This window comes from Neoarius graeffei, chromosome 7 (assembly GCF_027579695.1).
Source record: "Neoarius graeffei isolate fNeoGra1 chromosome 7, fNeoGra1.pri, whole genome shotgun sequence".
In the NCBI taxonomy this organism is placed as follows: domain Eukaryota; kingdom Metazoa; phylum Chordata; class Actinopteri; order Siluriformes; family Ariidae; genus Neoarius; species Neoarius graeffei.
In genome coordinates this window covers 87466599-87489584 of record NC_083575.1, presented here as the reverse complement: position 1 = coordinate 87489584, position 22986 = coordinate 87466599, and the positions used below count along the sequence as shown (strand labels likewise).

The window sequence follows — 22986 nt, the reverse complement described above, 5'->3', positions numbered from 1 at the left end:
AGTTTATTCTCTCTCTCTCTCTCTCTCTCTCTCTCTCTCTGTGTGTGTGTGTGTGTGTGTGTGTGTGTGTGTGTGTGTGTGTAGGCACAGCTTGGCACTACGGCACATGCAGCTGCTCTAAAAATGGACCTTTGTCATACAGGAACCGACAACATGTTGGAGCATCACAGGAGGAAAAACAACCAACAATGATATATTTTTTTTAAAAGCACATTTTAAATATCATGAAATCAGTGCATTTGCAGTGGTGCTTGAAAGTTTGTGAACCCTTTAGAATTTTCTATATTTCTGCATAAATATGACCTAAAACATCATCAGATTTTCACACAAGTCCTAAAAGTAGATAAAGAGAACCCAGTTAAACAAATGAGACAAAAATATTATACTCGGTCATTTATTTATTGAGGAAAATGATCCAGTATTACATATCTGTGAGTGGCAAAAGTATGTGACCCTCTAGGATTAGCAGTTAATTTGAAGGCGAAATTAGAGTCAGGTGTTTTCAATCAATGGGATGACAATCAGGTGTGAGTGGGCACCCTGTTTTATTTAAAGAACAGGGATCTATCAAAGTCTGATCTTCACAACACATGTTTGTGGAAGTGCATCATAGCACGAACAAAGGAGATTTCTGAGGACCTCAGAAAAAGCGTTTTTGATGCTCATCAGGCTGGAAAAGGTTACAAAACCATCTCTAAAGAGTTTGGATTCCACCAATCCACAGTCAGACAGATTGTGTACAAATGGAGGAAATTCAAGACCATTGTTACCCTCCCCAGGAGTGGTCGACCAACAAAGATCACTCCAAGAGCAAGGCGTGTAATAGTCGGCAAGGTCACAAAGGACCTCAGGGTAACTTCTAAGCAACTGAAGGCCTCTCTCACATTGGCTAATGTTAATGTTCATGAGTCCACCATCAGGAGAACACTGAACAACAATGGTGTGCATGGCAGGGTTGCAAGGAGAAAGCCACTACTCTCCAAAAAGAACATTGCTGCTCATCTGCAGTTTGCTAAAGATTACGTGGACAAGCCAGAAGGCTATTGGAAAAATGTTTTGTGGACGGATGAGACCAAAATATAAATTTTTGGTTTAAATGAGAAGCGTTATGTTTCGAGAAAGGAAAACACTGCATTCCAGCATAAGAACCCTATCCCATCTGTGAAACATGGTGGTGGTAGTATCATGGTTTGGGCTTGTTTTGCTGCATCTGGGCCAGGACGGCTTGCCATCATTGATGGAACAATGAATTCTGAATTATACTAGCGAATTCTAAAGGAAACTGTCAGGACATCTGTCCATGAACTGAATCTCAAGAGAAGGTGGGTCATGCAGCAAGACAACGACCCTAAGCACACAAGTCGTTCTACCAAAGAATGGTTAAAGAAGAATAAAGTTAGTGTTTTGGAATGGCCAAGTCAAAGTCCAATTGAAATGTTGTGGAAGGACCTGAAGCGAGCAGTTCATGTGAGGAAACCCACCAACATCCCAGAGTTGAATCTGATGATGTTTTAGGTCATATTTAAGCAGAAATATAGAAAATTCTAAAGGGTTCACAAACTTTCAAGCACCACTATATCAACACCATACTCTACATGATGTATTTTCGGTTCTTTCTTGCTTTCGAAAAGTGAAAACACGAAACACTTGCTGTAAAAGTGATCATGGTGTGAGAACACTGTTGCGAGGTAACTGGGAAATATTCACCTTGAGCTACTTAAGCATGTAAAAAGCTAGCTGCTAGCTGTCACGTGGCCATTGAGTATTTTTCAAGTGCTCAATCCAGATTATGTTAACACTCTGGAAGTGAGACAGAACTGCTGGAAAACTTAAAGGAGAACTGAAGGCAAATATTTTATTATCAAAATTCTATTTCTCATTTTATTAAATATCGGAATGCATTTCTGATCGCTATTTTGTCGCTGCTATAGCAAGTTATGAGTGTTTGAAATATGCTCTGTAATATATCAGTCCATATGTCAAAGCGATGGCCGTAAACGAGATTCGTTCAGACCTGTGCGAGACATCGTAGGACGGAAGTAAAACGTACAGCGGAAATCAAAGTCACCGACATCTGCCAACGTTGTCAAAAGACGCGTGCGCCCTCTTTCGAATGCTGATGTAATCAAGCCGGAAGTTTTGTTTGTTTTGATAGCAATCAGGAAAGTTTGAAAAAAGTAGTCAGTAATTGTCATTTAAACTCGTTTTTGTGCAATATTTCATTTGGAAAACAGTTTTCAAAATGGCAGCGCTGACACCTGGCTGACACTTCTTCACGTTTCGAAGTCTCGCACAAGTCTCGTGAAGATTGCGTGGATAAGCGACGCCTGCCGTGGACCAAACGAACTAAATTCAACACGGCAAAAAACTGAATAGGCCGATAAGTATAATATTTAATTGCAATTCGTTGCCAATATGAGTCACAATATAAGGTTACTAAAACCAAAAACGTAATTGAATAACACGTTAATTAAGAAATAAAGCAAGTTTACAAATTACTTCAGTTTTCCTTCAACATTTCTCTCGTTTCTCTGTTTCCAAATTCCTAGGACTTATGCATAGCATTGCACTTCTATACACTTTTTCTATATGACTTGTAAATGTGAACCTCTGATAAAGTTTACATGACGTTTATCTTCTTCTAAAATGTTGATCACATGATCATCTGAACATATACGTGCAGTTCCGCACATCCCGCCTCCATAAACCCATTTATGTCTTCGTAATATCTGCAACATGCTCAGCACTCTTGTTACATTTCCCATCATGGTAACCTCCTGTTCCACCCTGACCCCACCCCCAATTCTTGGGTTTCACGTGACATCATTAGTTATTCAAAACTTTAGCTGGTGGTCTACCAAAGCTCAGTTGACAAAGCATTTGTACGGAGAAGGTGCATTGCTTGCATGAAAAATGCCTTACGCTTGTGTTGTTTTAGGTTGTTCGAATCAATCAAACCGTGAAACTGATGAAAGTTTCTAAAAGAGTGACGTAATACACGTAGGATAAGCGATATGCTAACAATATTGCATGCTATCAAACCAAATGAATGAAACCAGCTAGAAGGGAATAGAACACGTGTTTTTATTCCATCAAAAAAGTGTCCTGTATGTATAATACTATAGAATAATCAATCCTGATACCCTACAATGTACTTTAGGTGAGCCAGAACACCCTTAACTTTGCATTTGTCAAAAGTCAAAGCCCCTCCCATGCCAGGACCTGGTCTTCCCAGGAAGTCTTCCATCCTCGTACTAACCAGACCATTAAAGCGCATTGGGCAGAATCAATCATTGTTTCTCTAGCCCTCAGTCTTGTGCCTATTTCATAGTGAATGTTACAGTGGGGGCCAGTCCTCTGGTATTTGCATCTGGTACAGCATAGAACACAAGTCACAATGTCAGATAGACTTGAAAGACACTTTCTTAAAATAAGAGCCTTGGACAAGTCCAGGTCTGTCTTTATGATTCCCGCCGCAGCTATTAAGTACACGTATACAGTAGGGCTGTAACGATATGCGTATCGAAATCGAAATCGCGATACGCAGAGCCACGATCCATATCGCGATACAAGAAGGCAGAATCGCGGTACACCCTTTCAAACTTCTCCTCAGCCCAAAAACAGAGGCGCTTCCAAACTTCAATTTATGAATACTTTACTTTTTATTTAAATTACATTTTAAACTTACTTAAATTACTTTTATTTTTTTATATCTATTAGTAAGTCGTTTTTTCGCCGACCTGCGACAATCTTCTGCGAGTCACGCAACGTCCACACTCGCCACTGGCAGAGCATTCATTTCTTTTAAGCGGTCGCCATTCTGGTTGCGACGCGGGGAGCGAATCTGTAAACAAGCAGCTCATTGGCTGGCTAGGTGTGCCACAAGCCAATCACAATCACTTGACCGGAAAGGCATGCAGTGTTGCCAGATTGGGCGGTTTTAGGTGCTTTTTGGCTGGTTTTGAACATATTTTGGGGTGGAAAACGTTAGCAATATCTGGCAACACTGAAGGCATGTCTGCTTGGGCGGAAGCCTTCTGCAGCAGTTACATTTTGACACGCGAGCAATGTTTCACCATAAAAATTCCGTAATTTCCATCTGTTTTCCGCGATCACAGAAAATCATTGGCCCTATGAGAGTGAGACAGTGAGAGAGCCACCCCCCCAAAAAAAAATCTTAACGGATTTACACGATTTGGAAAAATGACTTTTTCAGAACCGAAAGAAACACAGCTTCCGGCTCAACAGTATTATTTTGAGAAATAAAACAGTCTTTGGATATACATTTGTTCATTTTTGCATACATATTACTCATTCTCTGCAGTGGTCTGAATTATTTGTTATTAAATAGTTAATGTCATCTCATCTCATTATCTCTAGCCGCTTTATCCTTCTACAGGGTCGCAGGCAAGCTGGAGCCTATCCCAGCTGACTACGGGCGAAAGGCGGGGTACACCCTGGACAAGTCGCCAGGTCATCACAGGGCTGACACATAGACACAGACAACCATTCACACTCACATTCACACCTACGGTCAATTTAGAGTCACCAGTTAACCTAACCTGCATGTCTTTGGACTGTGGGGGAAACCGGAGCACCCGGAGGAAACCCACGCGGACACGGGGAGAACATGCAAACTCCACACAGAAAGGCCCTCGCCGGCCATAGGGCTCGAACCCAGGACCTTCTTGCTGTGAGGCGACAGCGCTAACCACTACACCACCGTGCCGCCCTAAATAGTTAATGTAAGTAAGTAAATGTTAATAAGTCAAATTTACTACTTTAAAAAAACATTTAAAAAAAAAATCGTGGGCGTATCGAATCGTGGGTCAAAAATCGCGATACGAATCGAATCGTGAGTTGGGTGTATCGTTACAGCCCTAGTATACAGGTGAGGTTGTCCACGGAGGCATTGAAGAGTCTTGGCCATAAAGTGAGTTTTGGGAACTCCATGTGGGACCATCGACAGCAGCAGAAGTCAAGTCACTAAGATACAGAAGCTCCAAGTAGAAGACCAGTATCAAGATGAATCAGGAAGGTGCTTTGGGTGGCATCACATCAGGTAGCAGGAGTTCTACTCATCACTGTGCTACTCAACCCTGAGAAGGCTGTATTAAAGCTTGTGGACCATCGAACTCTTTTATTTCCTTCTTCTGTAGTGCCCTTGAAACCTATCAAGACTGAGGTCAGTGAAACTGCTGAGCCTGCAGCAGCACTTTGGACGAGTTTCAGCAACTGACTGAGGTGGTGGCTGGACTGGGTTTATGAAGGTCAGTCAGCAGAGGAAATGTTCACGTTTTAAGAATATAACCGATATCCGGAGCTGTGCTGGATAGATGTTAAAGAGGACGGTGAAAATCATACTCTTCGTTTCATGACATACAGTAAGAGTGTGGAACTTGGGCGTTCTTGGGAGGTGGGCTTGGGGGAGTCTTGGCTGTTTTAGTTAAGATGTACAGATGTTTACATGCAGGAAACCAACAAGAATATACAGGATATGATTTTGAGTAATCATGTTTTCTACAGGAAGGTTGTGTTTTGTAGAGAAAAAGCTTGATGGTACTAAGCTTCTTTTGTGCTGATCTGAAAAAAACTTTTCATATCATCGGTGCATTGAACCTCTAACATCTTGGGTGTCAACATCCCAGCAAGGTGGTCATTTTTGCTCATGAATTGAGTTTAAAATTCAAAATGCTAACCCAGTTTTTTATGGGTTAAAACAACCCAGGCTGGGTTAGCCCATTCTGGACCGTTATTTTTAACTCAGCTATTTTAAGAGTGTAGTTCAGAGTTTGGAAAATAAGGAACAAAGATGTAACACAAAACACTGAAAGGAAGACCATATTATTGTGCAAGATTCAATGACTGAAACCTGAATTTGTATGTTTAAGTGTGACCAGACATAACATTAAAAACCACTGACAGATGAAGAAGTGAATAACGTTGATTATCTCATTACAATGGTACCTGTCGAGGGGTGGGATATATTTGGCAGCAAGAGAACAGTCAGTTCTTGAAGTCGATGTGTTGGAAGCAGGAAAAATGGGCAAGCGTAAGGAGCGACTTTGACAAGGGCCAAATTATGATGACTGGGTCTGAGCATCTCCAAAATGGCACATCTTGTGGGGTGTTCTGGGTATGCAGTAGTTAGTACCTACCAAAAGCGGTCCACGGTAGGACAACCAGTGAACTGGTGACAGGGTCATGGGTGTTGAAGGCTCACTGATACGCAATGGGCACGAAGGCTTGCCCATATGGTCCAGTCCTACAGAAGAGCTACTGTAGCATAAACTGCTGAAAAAGTTAATGCTAACAACACCTTTCTGTTTTAACTTTTTTAGTTTGTGCTACAGTAGCTCTCCTGTGGGATTGGACCATATGAGTTAGCTTTCGTGCTCCATACAAATCAATGAACCTTCGACACCCATGACCCTGTCGCCAGTTCACCGGTTGCCGTTCCTTGGACCACCTTTGGTAGGTACTAACCACTGCATACCGGGAACACCCGACAAGATGTGCCATTTTGGAGATGCTCAGACCCAGTCATCTAGCCATCACAATTTGGCCCTTGTCAAAGTCGCTCCTTACGCTCGCCCATTTTTCCTGCTTCCAACACATCAACTTCAAGGGCTGTTTCCTTGCTGCCTAATACTAATATATCCCACCCCTTGACAGGTGCCATTGTAATGAGATAATCAACGTTATTCACTTCTTCACCTGTCAGTGGTCATAATGTTATGGCCGATCAGTGTCTCCGCACGTCTGAGTTCATCTTAATGTCAACAAATTAGCTTTCTAACATTTCACAAATCTCTGTGTGATACAGTATATTCTGCATTTTCCTGCATCTTCACCCCATTGTCAACCTTTAAACTATAAATACACTTCAAAAGCTTCACATGTCAACTGATAATGAAAAAGAAAGTCCAAATTGCATTTTCATTTCCCCATTACAAGAGAACAGACTCCCAAGACAGCAGGCTTTATTAAACTGATGAATTAACAAAAGGCTAATTTAGCCACTCTGCTCCAGATGGGGTCACGATTACCGATGAATAGAGTGACACAAATGAGCAGTTTAACACAGAAGAATGGGGCGGGATCTGGTTACGGTCACACCAGGGATTGTGGGATACAAAGGCGGCCTTGACACGGGACTCAGGTGTGAAATTCCCACAGCGATTATTGACCCTGCACCCTGTTTCTCTTAACTGGTGTTCTTCTGGTGTCCAGCTGAGACTTCATATTTACTCGTCTTTAAACAACATCAGCTGGGACTCTTTGTCTGTCACCATGATATATGATATACAGGCTCCGGGGGCCATCAGGACCATCAGCTGCTGTCTGTGCTTTCAAATAAGCAATGAAATGACTGAGACAGAATTGAAATATCGAAAAATAACCTTCTATTTGGAAACATTAGATAAACACTAGGTTTGCGTAATTTATTTATAATATTTCATAGCAATTAGTAACTACTGATACTGTAGTATCACGTTCTTTAGGTTATTAACAATACACTCTAACAATTCAGTAAGGAATAAAGCACAGGAGATACTGTTACCACCCTGAAGTTGATTATTTTCCTATAACAGCACACCCCAGAGTGTTTTATTCCGCTTATTATGTTCATTTATTCATTCACAAATGTCACATCATACTTTTTATCTGTTCAAATTTACATTTCATGTCATGGAATGTCCATAAGATGATGTACTTCCTGTTGTTGCTTACATTATTAGCAGCTATAAACAGTTTCACTGTCGTTCATTCCAGCTTCCCCTTTTTTTCTCCCTCTCTCTTGAGGTTATTAAGATGAAACATGTTTTGGAGGAACCGCAAAATTGCAAACCCCTTCTCCATACATGTCAACCTATACGGAATGTCCGTATTTTATACGGATTTGATTCAATAAACGTAGTATACGGGCGTACAAATAAAGTTATACGGATTCTTTAAAAAAACTTCAATATTTATTTAGAGCTATAATCAATTCCCACGATGATAAAAGAGCGCATAACATTTACAAACGTACTGTGCACCACAGAAAGCACAGACAGCCAGTAAAGAGTCTTATGAAATTGCACGTTATCTTGTGGTAGCTAGACTTCGTTCCACTTTTGATCATGCGCACACCGCATTGCGAGAATCCCGCCAACCGGGAAGTAACATTTTGTTTGAAAAGCATATTTCCACCTGAGCGGCTTTCACTAGCGACTGAAAAGATTCTGAATGGGCACTCCGGCAAGATCAACACAGACACTTGCTGTGACGTGCAGCCGAGTGAGGTATTGGTGCAGAGCGCTAAAAAAAACTGTCATGGAGTACAATTCAGAACATTAGAGTGACACTTTGTGTTTTTGTCAAACATTGGAGCTTTGTATTCATTCTGAAGGTTTATTGTTATTAATATTGAATAAAAAGTAACTTGGATATATCATTGTTAATTATCATTCAAATTTTAGGTAAATTATTTTAATTTGCATCTTATACGGATTTTATAAGGGAAATACGGATTTTGGAGGTTGGTTATACAGGTTTGATTGACCAAAGATTGACATGTATGCTTCTCATCGGTGGAAAAAAACTTAAAGGAACAGCTTCGCCTCAAAGCACTGACACTGACTGAAGCCTTCAGTTATAAATGTTACATACATTTTTCTTTACAGAAAGTTTCAATGGCGCATCTTTTTCTTCCTTTGGTACTTAACAACAATTGTGTTAGAGTATGCGACAATGTCTGCAAAGTCCCTATGAACACGTTGTTACTGTAATAATAAATAAAACTAGAAGGACACTTGGTAGAGTGCATACCTCCGCCAAGCCACATATTATCAACATCAAAATCAATGCAAATGAACTTCGGGTAATACTAAAGCTGTCCACCAAATTTCATCCAAATCCGTTCACTGTTTTTTGAATTATGTTGGGAAAAGACAAAAAAAAAAAATCCTGGATCCACGTACATATCCATATTTGCATCAAAGCCTAATCTATTGTTCCTTGGTCAATGGCTCACCTTTCCAACAAATTTCACCCAAATCTGTTCGTCACGTTTTAAGTTACATTGGGAAAAGACAAAAAAAAAAAATCCTGGATCCACACACACATTTGGATCCTGGAGCCACATATGGATCCGGATTTGCATCAAAATCTAATCAGTTGTTCCTTGGCCAATGGCTCACCTTTCCAACAAATTTCGTCCAAACCTGTTCATGATGTTTTGAGTTACGTTGGGAATAGACAAACAAACAAAAAAATCCTGGATCCACATACATATTTGGATCCTGGAGCCACATACAGATCCAGATTTGCATCAAAATCTAATCAGTTGTTCCTTGGCCAAGTGCTCACCTTTCCACCAAATTTCATCCAAATCTGTTCATGATGTTTTGAGTTACACTGGGAACAAACAAATCCTGGATCCACATACAGTTGTGGCCAGAAGTTTATATACAGTGACATGAATGTCATCTTGGATATGAATGTCATGGCAATATTTGGGCTTTCAGTAATTTCTTTGAACTGTTCTTTTTCTGTGGCAGAATGATTGTACAGCATACATCTTTCATAAAAAAAAAAACACTAGAATTTGGTGCACAAGTTTTACTTTTCTTTGGGTTTTCTGAAATCAACACAGGGTCAAAAGTATGCATACAGGATCAAAAATATACATACATCACACCTAATATTTGGGTAAAATGTCTCTTCGCAAGATTCACCTTGACCAAACATTTTTGTTTACCATGAACAAGCTTCTGGCAGAATTCTGGTTGGATATTTTACGACTCTTCATGATAGAATTGGTAGAGTTCAATTAAATTTGTGGGTTTTTTTTCCTTGGCATGGACTCCACTTATAAGCATGGTCCACATATTTTCAATAGGGTTGAAGTCAGGGCTTGTTTTAAGCTTAATGTTAGCCTGCTTTATCCTCCACAACCAGCTCTGATGCATGTTTGGGTTCATTGTCCTGTTGTAACTCCCAAGTCCCAAGTTGTGTTCAAGTTTCTGATGGTTTATGCTGAAGAATTCTGAGGTAGTCCTCCTTCTTCATTATCCCATCCACTTTGTGCAATGAACCAGTTCCACTGGCAGCAAAACAGCCCTAGAGCATGATGATACTACCACTATCACCAGTTGGTACAGTATCCCTCTGTACATGGTGGTCATTGTGGCCAAACAACTCAATCTTTGTCTCATCTGACCATACAGCTGTTCTCCAGAAGGCTTTTTCTTTGTCCGTGTGGTCAGCTTCAAACTTTAGTTAAGCTTGAAGGTGTCGATTTTGGAGAAGGGAGTTATTTCTTGGAGAGCAGTCTGTTAGTCCATGGTGATCTGAACTGTAGACAGCGATCCATCAGCTTCCAGTTCATGGCAGGGCTGTGCCATGGTGGTTCCCAGATTGATCCTGACCATCCAAACCAATTTTCTTTCAGCTGAGGGTGACAGTTTGGGTTTTCTTGAAGCAAAGTGGCTTGGCAAAGTGACTACACCTCACAATAACTTGCATTCAATTGTTTGAACTGATCTTGAAATTTGCAGTTGTTTAGAAATGGCTCCAAGAGACATTCCGGAGTTCTGTACATCTGCGATCCTCTTTCTCAGATCTGCACTGAGCTCCTTGGACTTTCCCAGTTTACTGTGTGTTGGTCAATCCAATAAGTGTGTAAACAAACCCTTTTTATGAAGGTACAGAGAAGCTACCAGCTGTAGTCAATCATGATCACTAACAGGAAGTTAAGAGACCTCGGCCTTGGCAAGATAAGAGACATTTTGGAAGTTTCAGCACCTCTGAATTAATAATCTATGTGAGTGAGTGTATGTAAATTTTTGACCCTGTATATATAATTTTGACCCTATGTTAATTTCAGAAAACCTAAAGAAAATTAAAACTTGTGCACCAAATTCTAGCGGGGTTTATTTTTTTGTAAATTAAAGATGTATGCTGTACAATCATTCTGCCACAGAAAAAGAACAGTTCAAAGAAATTACTGAAAGCCCAAATATTGCCATGACATTCATATCCAAGATGACATTCATGTCACTGTATGTAAACTTCTGACCACAACTGTACATATCTGGATTTTCATCAAAATCTAATCAATTGTTCTTTGGCCCATGGCTGACCTTTCCACCAAATGTAATCAAAATCCATTCACTACTTTTTGAATTACATTGGGAACAGACAAACAGGGGTGAAAACATAACCTCATCCAACAAAGTTGGCGGAGGTAATTATGGTAAACGAAATGTATCAGAACAAGTGCATTGATATAAACCTGTGATTTGCCTTGCAGCCAAAACGACTGTCATGGCTGCTGTTTAGAAAAAGTTTCTCAACACTTTCTGACCAATCAGAATCCAGAATTCAACAGCATTGTGGTATAATTTAAACTCTAATACTGTCACTATCATTAAACAGACTGTCGTTTTATCTAAAATGGACTGCGTAGATAAGCAGTGGCTGAAAAACCTATTGAGACTGTTTGATCGATATTCAGGAATAGGTTTATTATTTTATTATTAACACGCACAGTATCTCACTCGGGCGGCATGGTGGTGTAGTGGTTAGCGCTGTCGCCTCACAGCAAGAAGGTCCGTGTTCGAGCCCCGTGGCCGGCGAGGGCCTTTCTGTGTGGAGTTTGCATGTTCTCCCCGTGTCCGCGTGGGTTTCCTCCGGGTGCTCCGGTTTCCCCCACAGTCCAAAGACATGCAGGTTAGGTTAACTGGTGACTCTAAATTGACCGTAGGTGTGAATGTGAGTGTGAATGGTTGTCTGTGTCTATGTGTCAGCCCTGTGATGACCTGGTGACTTGTCCAGGGTGTACCCCGCCTTTCGCCCGTAGTCAGCTGGGATAGGCTCCAGCTCGCCTGCGACCCTGTAGAAGGATAAAGCGGCTAGAGATAATGAGATGAGATGAGAGTATCTCAGTCCGACTTATAATATCATGCAAAATGATGACCATTTGTGGATGCATAAAACAACTTCAATAAGTTTTCATTCGAACCTAAAAATATCCAAAAAGGGTTCATTGTTAGAGCATTTTGGGCATGACGATTAAAGAGGATTGCAGAGATCTGGGCTGAGTTTCCCTGAAAAGCATCGCAACACAAAGATCATCATTAAACGGTCAAGTGAGCATCACATTGAACTCTCTCTCTCTCTCTCTCTCTCTCTCCCAGTTAAGATGATGCATTTGGGAAACTCAACCTACATTCTGATGCATCATTTAGATAAATATATGACTGTGAAAGAAGCTTCATGCTGGCAAACTGAATAAAAGATGAAGCCAGGATGCTCTCACACACACACTTTTCAGATGCTACACTCTGGGTCTGTGGTTTTGGAGTAATCTCATCTCTTGTGCATGACTCACGTCATATTTACACAAATTTGCCCCAATTTCAAACACATGGCCTCATGATCAGTAACATCACAGCCCTCATGGAGTCACTTTATGGAATGAACCCCTGGAGGTGGAAATCGATCTCGGTGTTCCATATGGACTTGGAAATCATGGTTCTGAAACGTTCTACTATAACAGCATGCATTGTTAAAAACTCACCAGCACTTACAGCTGCTCTCTGGACACGAATCAATTCTATTGACTCAGCTGGACATTAACAGTCAGTAGGAGTCAAGGGCTCTGCGTTCTACAGTCAATTTCGAGGCTTTCCGCCTGCTGTGTCGTCTATAAAAGTCGACAAGTAAACTTTAATATATATTTTTTCATCTCAGCTGGGGAAGATTGCAACTCTATATGTATGTGTTAGATCGATTCTTAAAAATACTCTCACTTCTATCCATTGCCTTCTTTATTCTATTGATTTATAGCTGTTTATTTAGTCGTATAGCCCTCATCAAAAAATTCCCGTGCAGGGATTGGCCAAGGATGGCTCGCATGACGTAGAATAGTTCCATCATTGATTAAGCAATGTATCTCATGACGTCAAAAATTTAAATAAAGTATATGGTGTGAGTCAGTCATGGTATATTCTGGATATACCATGAACTGAGGTTACAATTTCAAGCGATACGGCCAACTCGAGTCACAGCTGTGGCTCCACGAGCATTTCTGTGTGTGTTGCGAATATAGGTTATTTCGTCCAATGACCATTTCGTCCAATAGTTAAGATATTTCGTCCAAAGCCTTTTTCATCCACACTATCAACTGTTTTATATTTCAGGTGTTTGTTTGTTTGAAAAAAGGAGGAGTTCTCAATGGAATTTGACCAATTTTGTAAAGCAAATGAGTGCCATAGTACATGCGCTTCAACACTAAAGAGCATACTAAGGAAGGTAACCACGTCGGCCCGTCCCACTTGCTGACCCTGGGATGAGTTCACTCCATTTCATTGCAGGCTGCTCGCTTGCATGTCTCTGTCTCAGGCTGGATCGTATTAAATCTTCAGGCGTGGAGCAGCACTCCCACGGGAGCTTCGTTCGCGAATACCAGGCCGAGGCACAGTCCTACCGACCCGAGACCATGCTCTTTCAAAGGGGGAGGCGTAGAAGGAGGTGCCTGTTAAATTTGGCTTCGCTGTGAGCTCCATTGGCAGAGCTATTAATTTTTAAAGCCAGCTGGATCATATTAAATCTTAGTGTTTACAAAAATTATTTTCCGCTTCAGTCAAATTCTACTGAGAATTCTTTTTCTTTTGAGAATTCTTTTTCTAACAAACAAATACCTGAAATATAAAATAATTGATAGCGCGTATGAAAAAGGCCTTGGACGAAATGTCTTAACTATTGGACGAAATGTCTCAACTATCGGACGAAATGGTCATTGGACGAAGTGTCAGAATCAGAAATTACTTTATGAATCCCTGGAGGGAAATTCAAATTTGCAACCAAGCTCCTGAATCAAAGAAGAAGTAAACATGTCTAAAAATAGAAGATAAAATAGTGTAGCTCTACATATGATGATCATGCCTAGCGAGGCAGGCGATAGCATGGTACATTGCACATGCAGAGGTCGAAGGTCGCTCCAATGTAAACAACAAACATGGCTGCCTCCAGTGAGTTTATGCCGAGGTTCAATCTTAACGCTTTTAGTTTGGAACTTTTTGATGAGGGATATAAATCTAATATACCCTGCACTGAGAGGCTCCGGTAATTATAGATTCTCTGAGGTGACTGGCGTCGTACTGCACCTCTTAAAAAATAGTGCTATGCCAGTCACCTCAGAGAATCCATCATTTATTTTGATTACTGTATTGGTATGGTTGTTTAATAAGGTGCCATTACTTTTACTGATATGTTTTCTTGTTGGACATTTAATATGCTACCCTCACCTGAGTAAAGAAGTGGATGTAGTTTTTAAAACTCATTTAAAACACTAAAGTGGTCCTTAAGGCAAGGCCAGACACTGCAGGATTTCTTTTTCTTTTAAACAAAAGCTATCGGAAGTAATCTTTCCCAGTTGATTGATGATTTACTTACAAATACTTTTTTACTGTTTTTTTCACCCCCAGACCTACTAACCAGTAGCAGCTGGTGACCATATATATCTCATCTCATCATCTCTAGCCGCTTTATCCTGTTCTACAGGGTCGCAGGCAAGCTGGAGCCTATCCCAGCTGACTACGGGCGAAAGGCGGGGTACACCCTGGACAAGTCGCCAGGTCATCACAGGGCTGAGACATAGACACAGACAACCATTCACACTCACATTCACACCTACGCTCAATTTAGAGCCACCAGTTAACCTAACCTGCATGTCTTTGGACTGTGGGGGAAACCGGAGCACCCGGAGGAAACCCATGCGGACACGGGGAGAACATGCAAACTCCGCACAGAAAGGCCCTCACCGGCCACGGGGCTCGAACCCGGACCTTCTTGCTGTGAGGCGACAGCGCTAACCACTACACCACCGTGCCGCCCCTGACCATATATATATATATATATATATATATATATATATATATATATATATATATATATATATTTTTTTTTTTGGCTAAGGATGATATTAATATCAACCTAGCCTCAAACAAAATGACATTGAGAGGCTATTGCACTAAGCTACACTCTCAAAAAATAATGTATATTATTGTACCTTTGCGGGTACAACGGCTTGTCACTAGATCAGTACCCTCGAAGGTACTTATTTGTACCTTTTATATACCACTTAGGAACATGTATGTACCTTTTTGGCCCTAAAAAGGTACACATAGTTACCTTGAGGTCCAGTAATGAGCCCTAAGGGGTACATTAGTGTAGATTGTACCATGGGGTACAGAAATGGACTCCTACCATACCCCAGGTCACTATCTAGTGAATTTCTAGACTAACCCTCATAATAGGCAGCGACAACATACAGTCATCCAACATACAGTCTGTACTTCTGTTTAACTGTCTTCGATACAGTTCACAAAACTGCTGTAGTGGTCCATCACCTGTCTATTACTTTCATATGGGAAAGCTGCATGTCTGCTACAAGTCCATTTCATCGAACCTGAAGGTCAGAACATGAACATGTAATAGTCTACATTTCACTTTGCTCATTGTCTCACCTGTCAGACCTACAGCTCAAAAACCATACAAAGGAACTGAAACAAGCCCGAAACATTCGGGCACTGAAAAAGGGAAACATACTGTATTTTTCTTCTTTTCAGCTTCAGTGTGGGAAACAAGCTCAAGCTCACCATGGTGTATTTCTGATGCAGGGCATCATCCATTACATTACAGGCATTTAGCAGACGCTCTTATCCAGAACGACGTACAGCACGCCCAGAGCAGCCTGGGGAGCAGTTGGGGGTTAGGTGCCATGTTCAAGGGCACTTCAACCTTTCCTGCTGGACCGGGGAATCAAACTGTCAACCTTTTGGTCCCAAAGCTGCTTCTCTAACCATTAGGCCATGGCTTCCCCAATCCACTCCATAGTCCTCCTTTATCCCTCCCACTCTTTGCAAAATATATATATATGCGCTTTTGTTTGTACAAACTCATTCAATTTAATACACATTATCTGCTTATAAACATGTCCCTGGCATCCTGTCAGTAACTCCTCCTAGAACATACATACATGGGGCAGTGCGAGTTCTGCCCCAATGGGCCTCTATTTAGCACTTGCTGCAGTTCCCATTTTGACCACTAGGTGCAATAATAACTCCAAAGAGAACATATGGCCCTCAGAACACATTCCACAACTGTGCACCATGTAGAAAGACAAACAAATCAATGGAACATCGGCTTCTTTCTGTCAAAAACATTTAGTCACTCAAAAGAGTTAGTATTAGTTAGCATTTCAGAGAGATTTAAAATGTATGGAGTTGTTAAAGAGGACTTCATGAAGATTAACACTACGTATGGATCTGGATTTGCATCAAAATCGAATCAGTTGTTCCTTGGCCAATGGCTCACCTTTCCACCAAATTTCATCCAAATCTGTTCATGATGTTTTATGTTGGGAAAAGACAAACAAACAAACAAAAAAATCCTGGATCCACAAACATATTTGGATCCTGGAGCCACATACAGATCTGGATTTTCATCAAGATCTAATCAGTTGTTCCTTGGCCAATGGCTCACCTTTCCACCAAATTTCATCCAAATCTGTTCATGATGTTTTGAGTTACATTGGGAACAGACAAAAAATCCTGGATCCACATACAGTTGTGGTCAGAAGTTTACATACAGTGACATGAATGTCATCTTGGATCTGAATGTTTGGGCTTTCAGTAATTTCTTTGAACTCTTCTTTTTCTGTGGCAGAATGATTGTACAGCATAGATCTTTAATTTGCACTGAAATTAAAATCATTTAGTCACTCAAAAGAATTAGTATTCGTTAGTATTTCAGAGAGATTTAAAATGTATGGAGTTGTTTAAGAGGACTTCGTGAAGATTGACACTACGTATGGTGAGGCTCTGCTCCACCTGCCCCATAGATGAGCCACTGCTATCAACCTTTATGCCTTTTCCATAGGAGCTCTGCATTTTGACACTGTTGCATGGTGCACTCAAATACAGATCAACAAACCAGTCAATTTTTTTTTCCTGACTAAAAAAAGCAACAGATGAAGAAACTGATGCACAAATTTGGAATTCTTATCAATTATGCAACTCTTTTGAACTCTCGGACATTAACAGACCCTGCACAAGCACCACCCACTTCCACAATCTTTCGCTTTTGTCGTCTAGACCCAATCTTCCCACTTCAAAGACATGTTGGTATGAATGAATTAATGTGAAATAAATTCAATGTATATTCCGCTGAGATACGTAGATACATAGTTAAGAAATATACTACAGTATATAGTTAACATCAGCTAATTAACAATTATGCCACGAAATCAGGTCGTACATGAGCTGATAGCTGACAGCACCATGTTGGCTATAAGCAGGGATGAGAGTGGGTGGTCATCAAAAAAGCAGAAAACAAGATGGCACCCGAAGCCAACGGGGAGGGGGCTTCAAGATGCCCTCCCGGAAAATTTTGAAAAATAAGGCCTTACAAACCACTTGTCCTGCAATCTGAGCTGTAGTAGATAAAAAAATATATCTGTTGTCTTTTTTATATATTTACATGAAAATATGTTTCAAATCAATAGGAGTATTGTTTGAATTCAAGATAAAATCACATTCTACATTCAAGGGTATGGTTATAATTAGTGCTGTCAAAAATGTTGCGTTATTAACGCGTTAACTTGACTCAATTTTAACGGCAATAATTTTTTTATCGCGAGATTAACGCTCTGTGACATGATGCCACGCCCCGCACAGCCAGAGTCCTCTGCCCTCCCCCGAAGAGCCACGGTGCTCGGCTAAGGTTTCGTTTTCCCATCGGCGGCTCCAGCCCCACTTTGCAGTGGCTGTGACAAGACGTGTTATGCTCTGCAATAAAAAAAAAAAAACATTGGTACAACCAGTGTTCGAACTATGCCGATATTTTTGGGAGGTCCCTTTATTCCCTTGGGGGGTGCTTGCGCTTGTCTCAGAGCGCGGCTCTCCATCGCGCGCTCACTTCGGATATGCAAATGCTTCCCGTTACACACGATTGCTATGTCAATAAACATCATTTTGACAATATTTTAGAGACCCCCCAACATTTCCCAAGTCATGTTTTCAAGGGATCTCATGTCTGTTTCAGGGGATCTCGGATCTCCCGAGTACCCCCGTAGTTCGAACGGTGAGCAAGCCCATTCACTTTTTTATGCTGATAAGAGAATTACAATGGTTTTTCATGTGACAAAAATGTGCGATTAAATTGCGATTAATCGCGAGTTAACTATGACAGTCGCGACATTAATCGCGATTAAATATTTTAATCGCTTGACAGCACTAGTTATAATTTATGATCAACAAAAACGACAAACTAAATTCACATTAAACTTAAGTTTTATTAATTATCAAAATGTTCATATATTAAATAAAATTTTAGGGTGACTGACCTTTTCTCCCTATGTCCTCATTAGTTGCATATGATTTCTTCAAAAAGTCTTTTGAAATATTTAAGTTTTCAAAACTGTCAGCATCAATTCAGATTTACTGACCATCATATACATGTTCAATGTACTAAATCAAACGAATGCTAAGTTTATGGGATAATGTCTATGTACACTTTATACAATTATTTATAGTTCACAGTCACTTCTCATTTTCATTTAATCATTTCGACTTCTTCTTCAGCCTTTTGGCCAAAGACAAGAGCTTGTCAGTCCTCTCTGTTTTTTATACCAGCATTGATTTCATGTACCTTCACTTCGTCTCGCTTGTCAATTGTATTCGGCATTTTGAGTAAAAAAGCCGATACGAAAGCGAAACGTATTTTTGAAGAGCAGCGACGATGAACATGTGCAAGTTTCGATAAAATAGAACAGATGCGGGTACTTTTGTAAGAACTGTTATGATTGGCTTTTGTTCTCTCCCACACTCTTGTAAGAACTGTTATGATTGGCTATCATGCTCTCGCCAGCGATGTTTTGGCCAATTACATTGTAGATAACACGTATTCTACCGCGAGACTTAGCGAGACTAAAGATGGCGAAAATGTAAATATGTAACATCATCGTAGGAATGAATTACGCTTGAGTATCACGAAGGAACATACCCCAACCCCCCTCAATAAATGAAAAAAAAAAATCTCAACGGATTTGGCATAATATAAAAAGGTTGATTTTTACTCAGAAAAAGCGGACATCCGCCGAAAAGCGGAAAACTCTCATCCCTGTATAAGATATGTACGACGAGATTGAGTGGAACAACTGAATAATTGTTTTATTCTATCCACATTCACTGGATTTTGACAAACGGAGCATTTTTATTTTCTTTTTTTGCAAATTCGATAAATAAAAAAATTCATACAAAACGTCCAACAAAATCATTTCTGCTTAGAATGTAAATAAACCGGGGAAATGACAATAGCAATTTGTAAAAAATGCTAGAATAATATCTTGAAAATAAAAAAAGATACGTTCTTACCATCGAATACTTTTATTCCATATTTTGTTGCTTTTTTGTATTTTTGGGGGTTTTGCTTTCAAGTAGAGTTTTTATTTCATCCTCGATTGGTTCAGCAACACGCTCCGCCATTTTGTTTTATTTCACTCATGGTATATGAGCTGATATCCTAGTAGTAGAGTAGCCAATCAGAGCACACGATTACTTATATCCAGTGAATGTGGATAGAATAATTATTTTTATGTTTGTTGTTTAAGTAATCAAACACTGTTTTTGATAATGGAGTGTGTCTGGTTTTTCCATGTGTGTTGTTCAGTACACTGTATGGCATGGCATTATAATGAATAGTGACACTTGCTTTAGAACATTAGCACCTCATGAAGCATTCGTAAAGTTATGCTGACAATGAATCATCGCCAGCTTACAAGAAACATAAGCACGGTTCTAATGATTGATGAGTACTCATTACCTCCGCCAGCTGTGTTGGAGAAGGTTATGTTTTCGCCTCTGATTGTTTGTCTGACTCTTTCCAACGTAACTCAAAAAGTAGTGAACGGATTTGGATGAAATTTGGTGGAAAGCTGGGACATGGGCCAAGGAACAATTGAGTGGATGTTGATGCAAATCCAGACATATAGTGTATGTGCATCCAAGCTTGAGATATATATATGCACATCCAGGATTCTTTTTTTTGGTAACCTTTTCCCAATGTAACTCACTTAGCATTGAACGGATTTGGATGAAATTTGGTGGAAGGCTAGGACATGGGCCAAGGAACAATTGAGTGGATGTTGATCCAAATCTGGATATGTATTTTGGATCCAGGATTTTTTTTTCAATGTTCTCAACATAATTCAAAAAGTAGCAGACGGATTTGGGTGAAATTTGGAGGAAAGATGGGCCATGGGCTCAGGAACAATTGATTAGATGTTGATGCAAATCCAGACATGTAGTGTATGTGCATCCAAGATCCATATGCAGATCCACGATTCATTTTTTTTGCAATCTTTTCCCATTGTAACACAGTGAACGGATTTGGATGAAATTTGGTGTCCAGCTTTAGTATTATCCTCGGTTCAGGTGATTTGATTTTGATGTTGATAACATGTGGCTTGGCGGACGTATGAACTCGACCAAGCTGAAAGTGTTCCTGCTCATTGCTTGTAGTTTTGCCCTGAAGTGCTTGAGTGAATGATTTTGAGTGACAGACTGTCAGCACTTGTATAGGACAGGATGCAGCTTTAACGTCAGAAGTGAAGGTACCTTTTTTTTTTAAAATAAACCTTTTACATTATCTCATCTCATCTCATTATCTCTAGCCACCTTATCCTGTTCTACAGGGTCGCAGGCAAGCTGGAGCCTATCCCGGCTGACTACGGGCGAAAGGCGGGGTACACCCTGGACAAGTCGCCAGGTCATCACAGGGCTGACACATAGACAACCATTCACACTCACATTCACACCTACGGTCAATTTAGAGCCACCAGTTAACCTAACCTGCATGTCTTTGGACTGTGGGGGAATCCGGAGCACCCGGAGGAAACCCATGCGGACACGGGGCTCGAACCCGGACCTTCTTGCTGTGAGGCGACAGCACTAACCACTACACCACCGTGCCACCCCCTTTTACATTATATTAGTGGCATTTTGCAGATATTCTTATCCAGATACTCAGAGCAACCTGGGAAGGGTTGGTGAAGGACATTTCAGTCATTCGTGCTGGTCCAGGGAATCGAACCTGCAACCTTATGGTTCCATCTCATCTCATCTCATTATCTCTAGCCGCTTTATCCTGTTCTACAGGGTCGCAGGCAAGCTGGAGCCTATCCCAGCTGACTACGGGAGAAAGGCGGGGTACACCCTGGACAAGTCGCCAGGTCATCACAGGGCTGACACAGACACAGACAACCATTCACACACCTTCACATTCACACCTACGGTCAATTTAGAGTCACCAGTTAACCTAACCTGCATGTCTTTGGACTGTGGGGGAAACCGGAGCACCCGGAGGAAACCCACGCGGACACGGGGCTCGAACCCGGACCTTCTTGCTGTGAGGCGACAGCGCTAACCACTACACCACCGTGCCGCCCCCTTTGACATTATATTATATTAGTGGCATTTCGCAGATGTTCTTATCCAGATACCCAGAGCAACCTGGGAAGGGTTGGTGAAGGACATTTCAGTCATTCGTGCTGGTCCAGGGAATCGAACCTGCAACCTTAAAAAAAATAATAATACTTGTACTTTTAATAAAGGGTAAGACTGTGTGTGCGTTTCCAAGTTTATGGCCAAACCATTGCGCATTGAACTAGTGTGAACGCACACGCGCGCATACACTCACCCTCAACAAGATCGTCCAGACTGGTGACCTTCTTGGTTCCGTCGATGGAATAAATGCAGCGCACTCCTTGCGGTAAGCTCGCACCGTCCGACAGAGCGCGCGTCAGCTCCACGAGCAGCGCGTCCAAAGAGCGGAAACGGTCACCGGACACGGCGTACGCCAAGCCCTCGAAGTGTCGGTCCCCGTTGCGGTAGAAGCGCACTTTCCGTGCCTTCTTCTCGGCGGCGAGTGAGCGCAAGGTGCGCGCGCGGTAGAAGCTGCAGTGCGCGCTGTGCGCAGGACTCGCCACCGAGCCGTAGCCGTTCCCGTTTCCCCGGGACGCGCCACGACAGCTGGACGCGCTTCCCCGAGCCGAACGTGGCGCCTTGTCCCTTTCCTCAAAGTGCTCCCACTCAATACTTCTGCTTAAAGACATGACGCATATGGATGGATGGATGGATGGATGGATGTGAACGTATGAACGTGTGGCTCTATGCGTCACCGGTGCGTCTCAGCCGGTTTAGAAAACTCATCAATTCAGAAAGAATGACTTTCTGATCCCAGAAGATCAAGGACGGCTTTGAACTTGGCTACAAGTTGGACATGACATCCGATCACCAAAATGCTCCAAGGTATAACAAACAATGACAATAAGAAAACAATCTCATTAAAAGAATCCAAAGTCAACTCCAAGGATCGCCACCAAATTCCCAAATAGTTCACAACATCTGCATGCAAGATGAAAAGCATCCATCCAGTCCTCAAGCTGGAGATCAGCAATGCAAAGCCTCCACATCAAAAGTCCAAGCAGCTGCTCCGTTATTCCAACCTCATCCCACACACACACACACACAGGACGTACCCAATACAATACAATACTGTACACTAAACACGCCCTCTTTGAATCTGGCCTCCCACGATTGGTCAGAGCAGCGATGAGTCGTGACGAGTCAAATTAGGAATCGGTTCCTCCGAACCAAGATTCACTGATTCATCACTACTGAGATCCATCCTGAACTTAGTATGGTGTAGGGAGGCTCTGTCTATGTTTCACTCACTTCCTTTGCTGACTTCTGGTCATCATATCCGTGCAGTTCAAGTTATGCCACTGAAAGTGAACGCTTATGTAAAGTAACGTGGGTGATGTTCACTTCCGAGGCGTGATGGGAAGCTGACAAAGGCATGTTGAATGCAATAACGATGCAGGCCCATTGTGTAGGCTTCCCACATTCCTGGGTTGTTAGTGTGGCTTTGTCT

At 41.3% G+C, this 22986-nt stretch overlaps 1 protein-coding gene across 2 annotated transcripts in view; it reads right to left on the bottom strand.

Moving 5' to 3' along the window:
• The window catches only part of dclk2a (doublecortin-like kinase 2a), a 202775-nt gene extending 180270 nt beyond the window's left edge, over window positions 1-22505 (bottom strand). For both annotated transcript variants that reach the window (XM_060926550.1, XM_060926551.1), the window contains exon 1: window positions 21751-22505. In XM_060926550.1, coding sequence (XP_060782533.1) covers window positions 21751-22165 — 415 coding nt within the window. In that variant the 5' untranslated portion in view covers window positions 22166-22505. The remainder of the gene's footprint in view (window positions 1-21750) is intronic.
• Window positions 22506-22986: the final 481 nt, after the last annotated feature.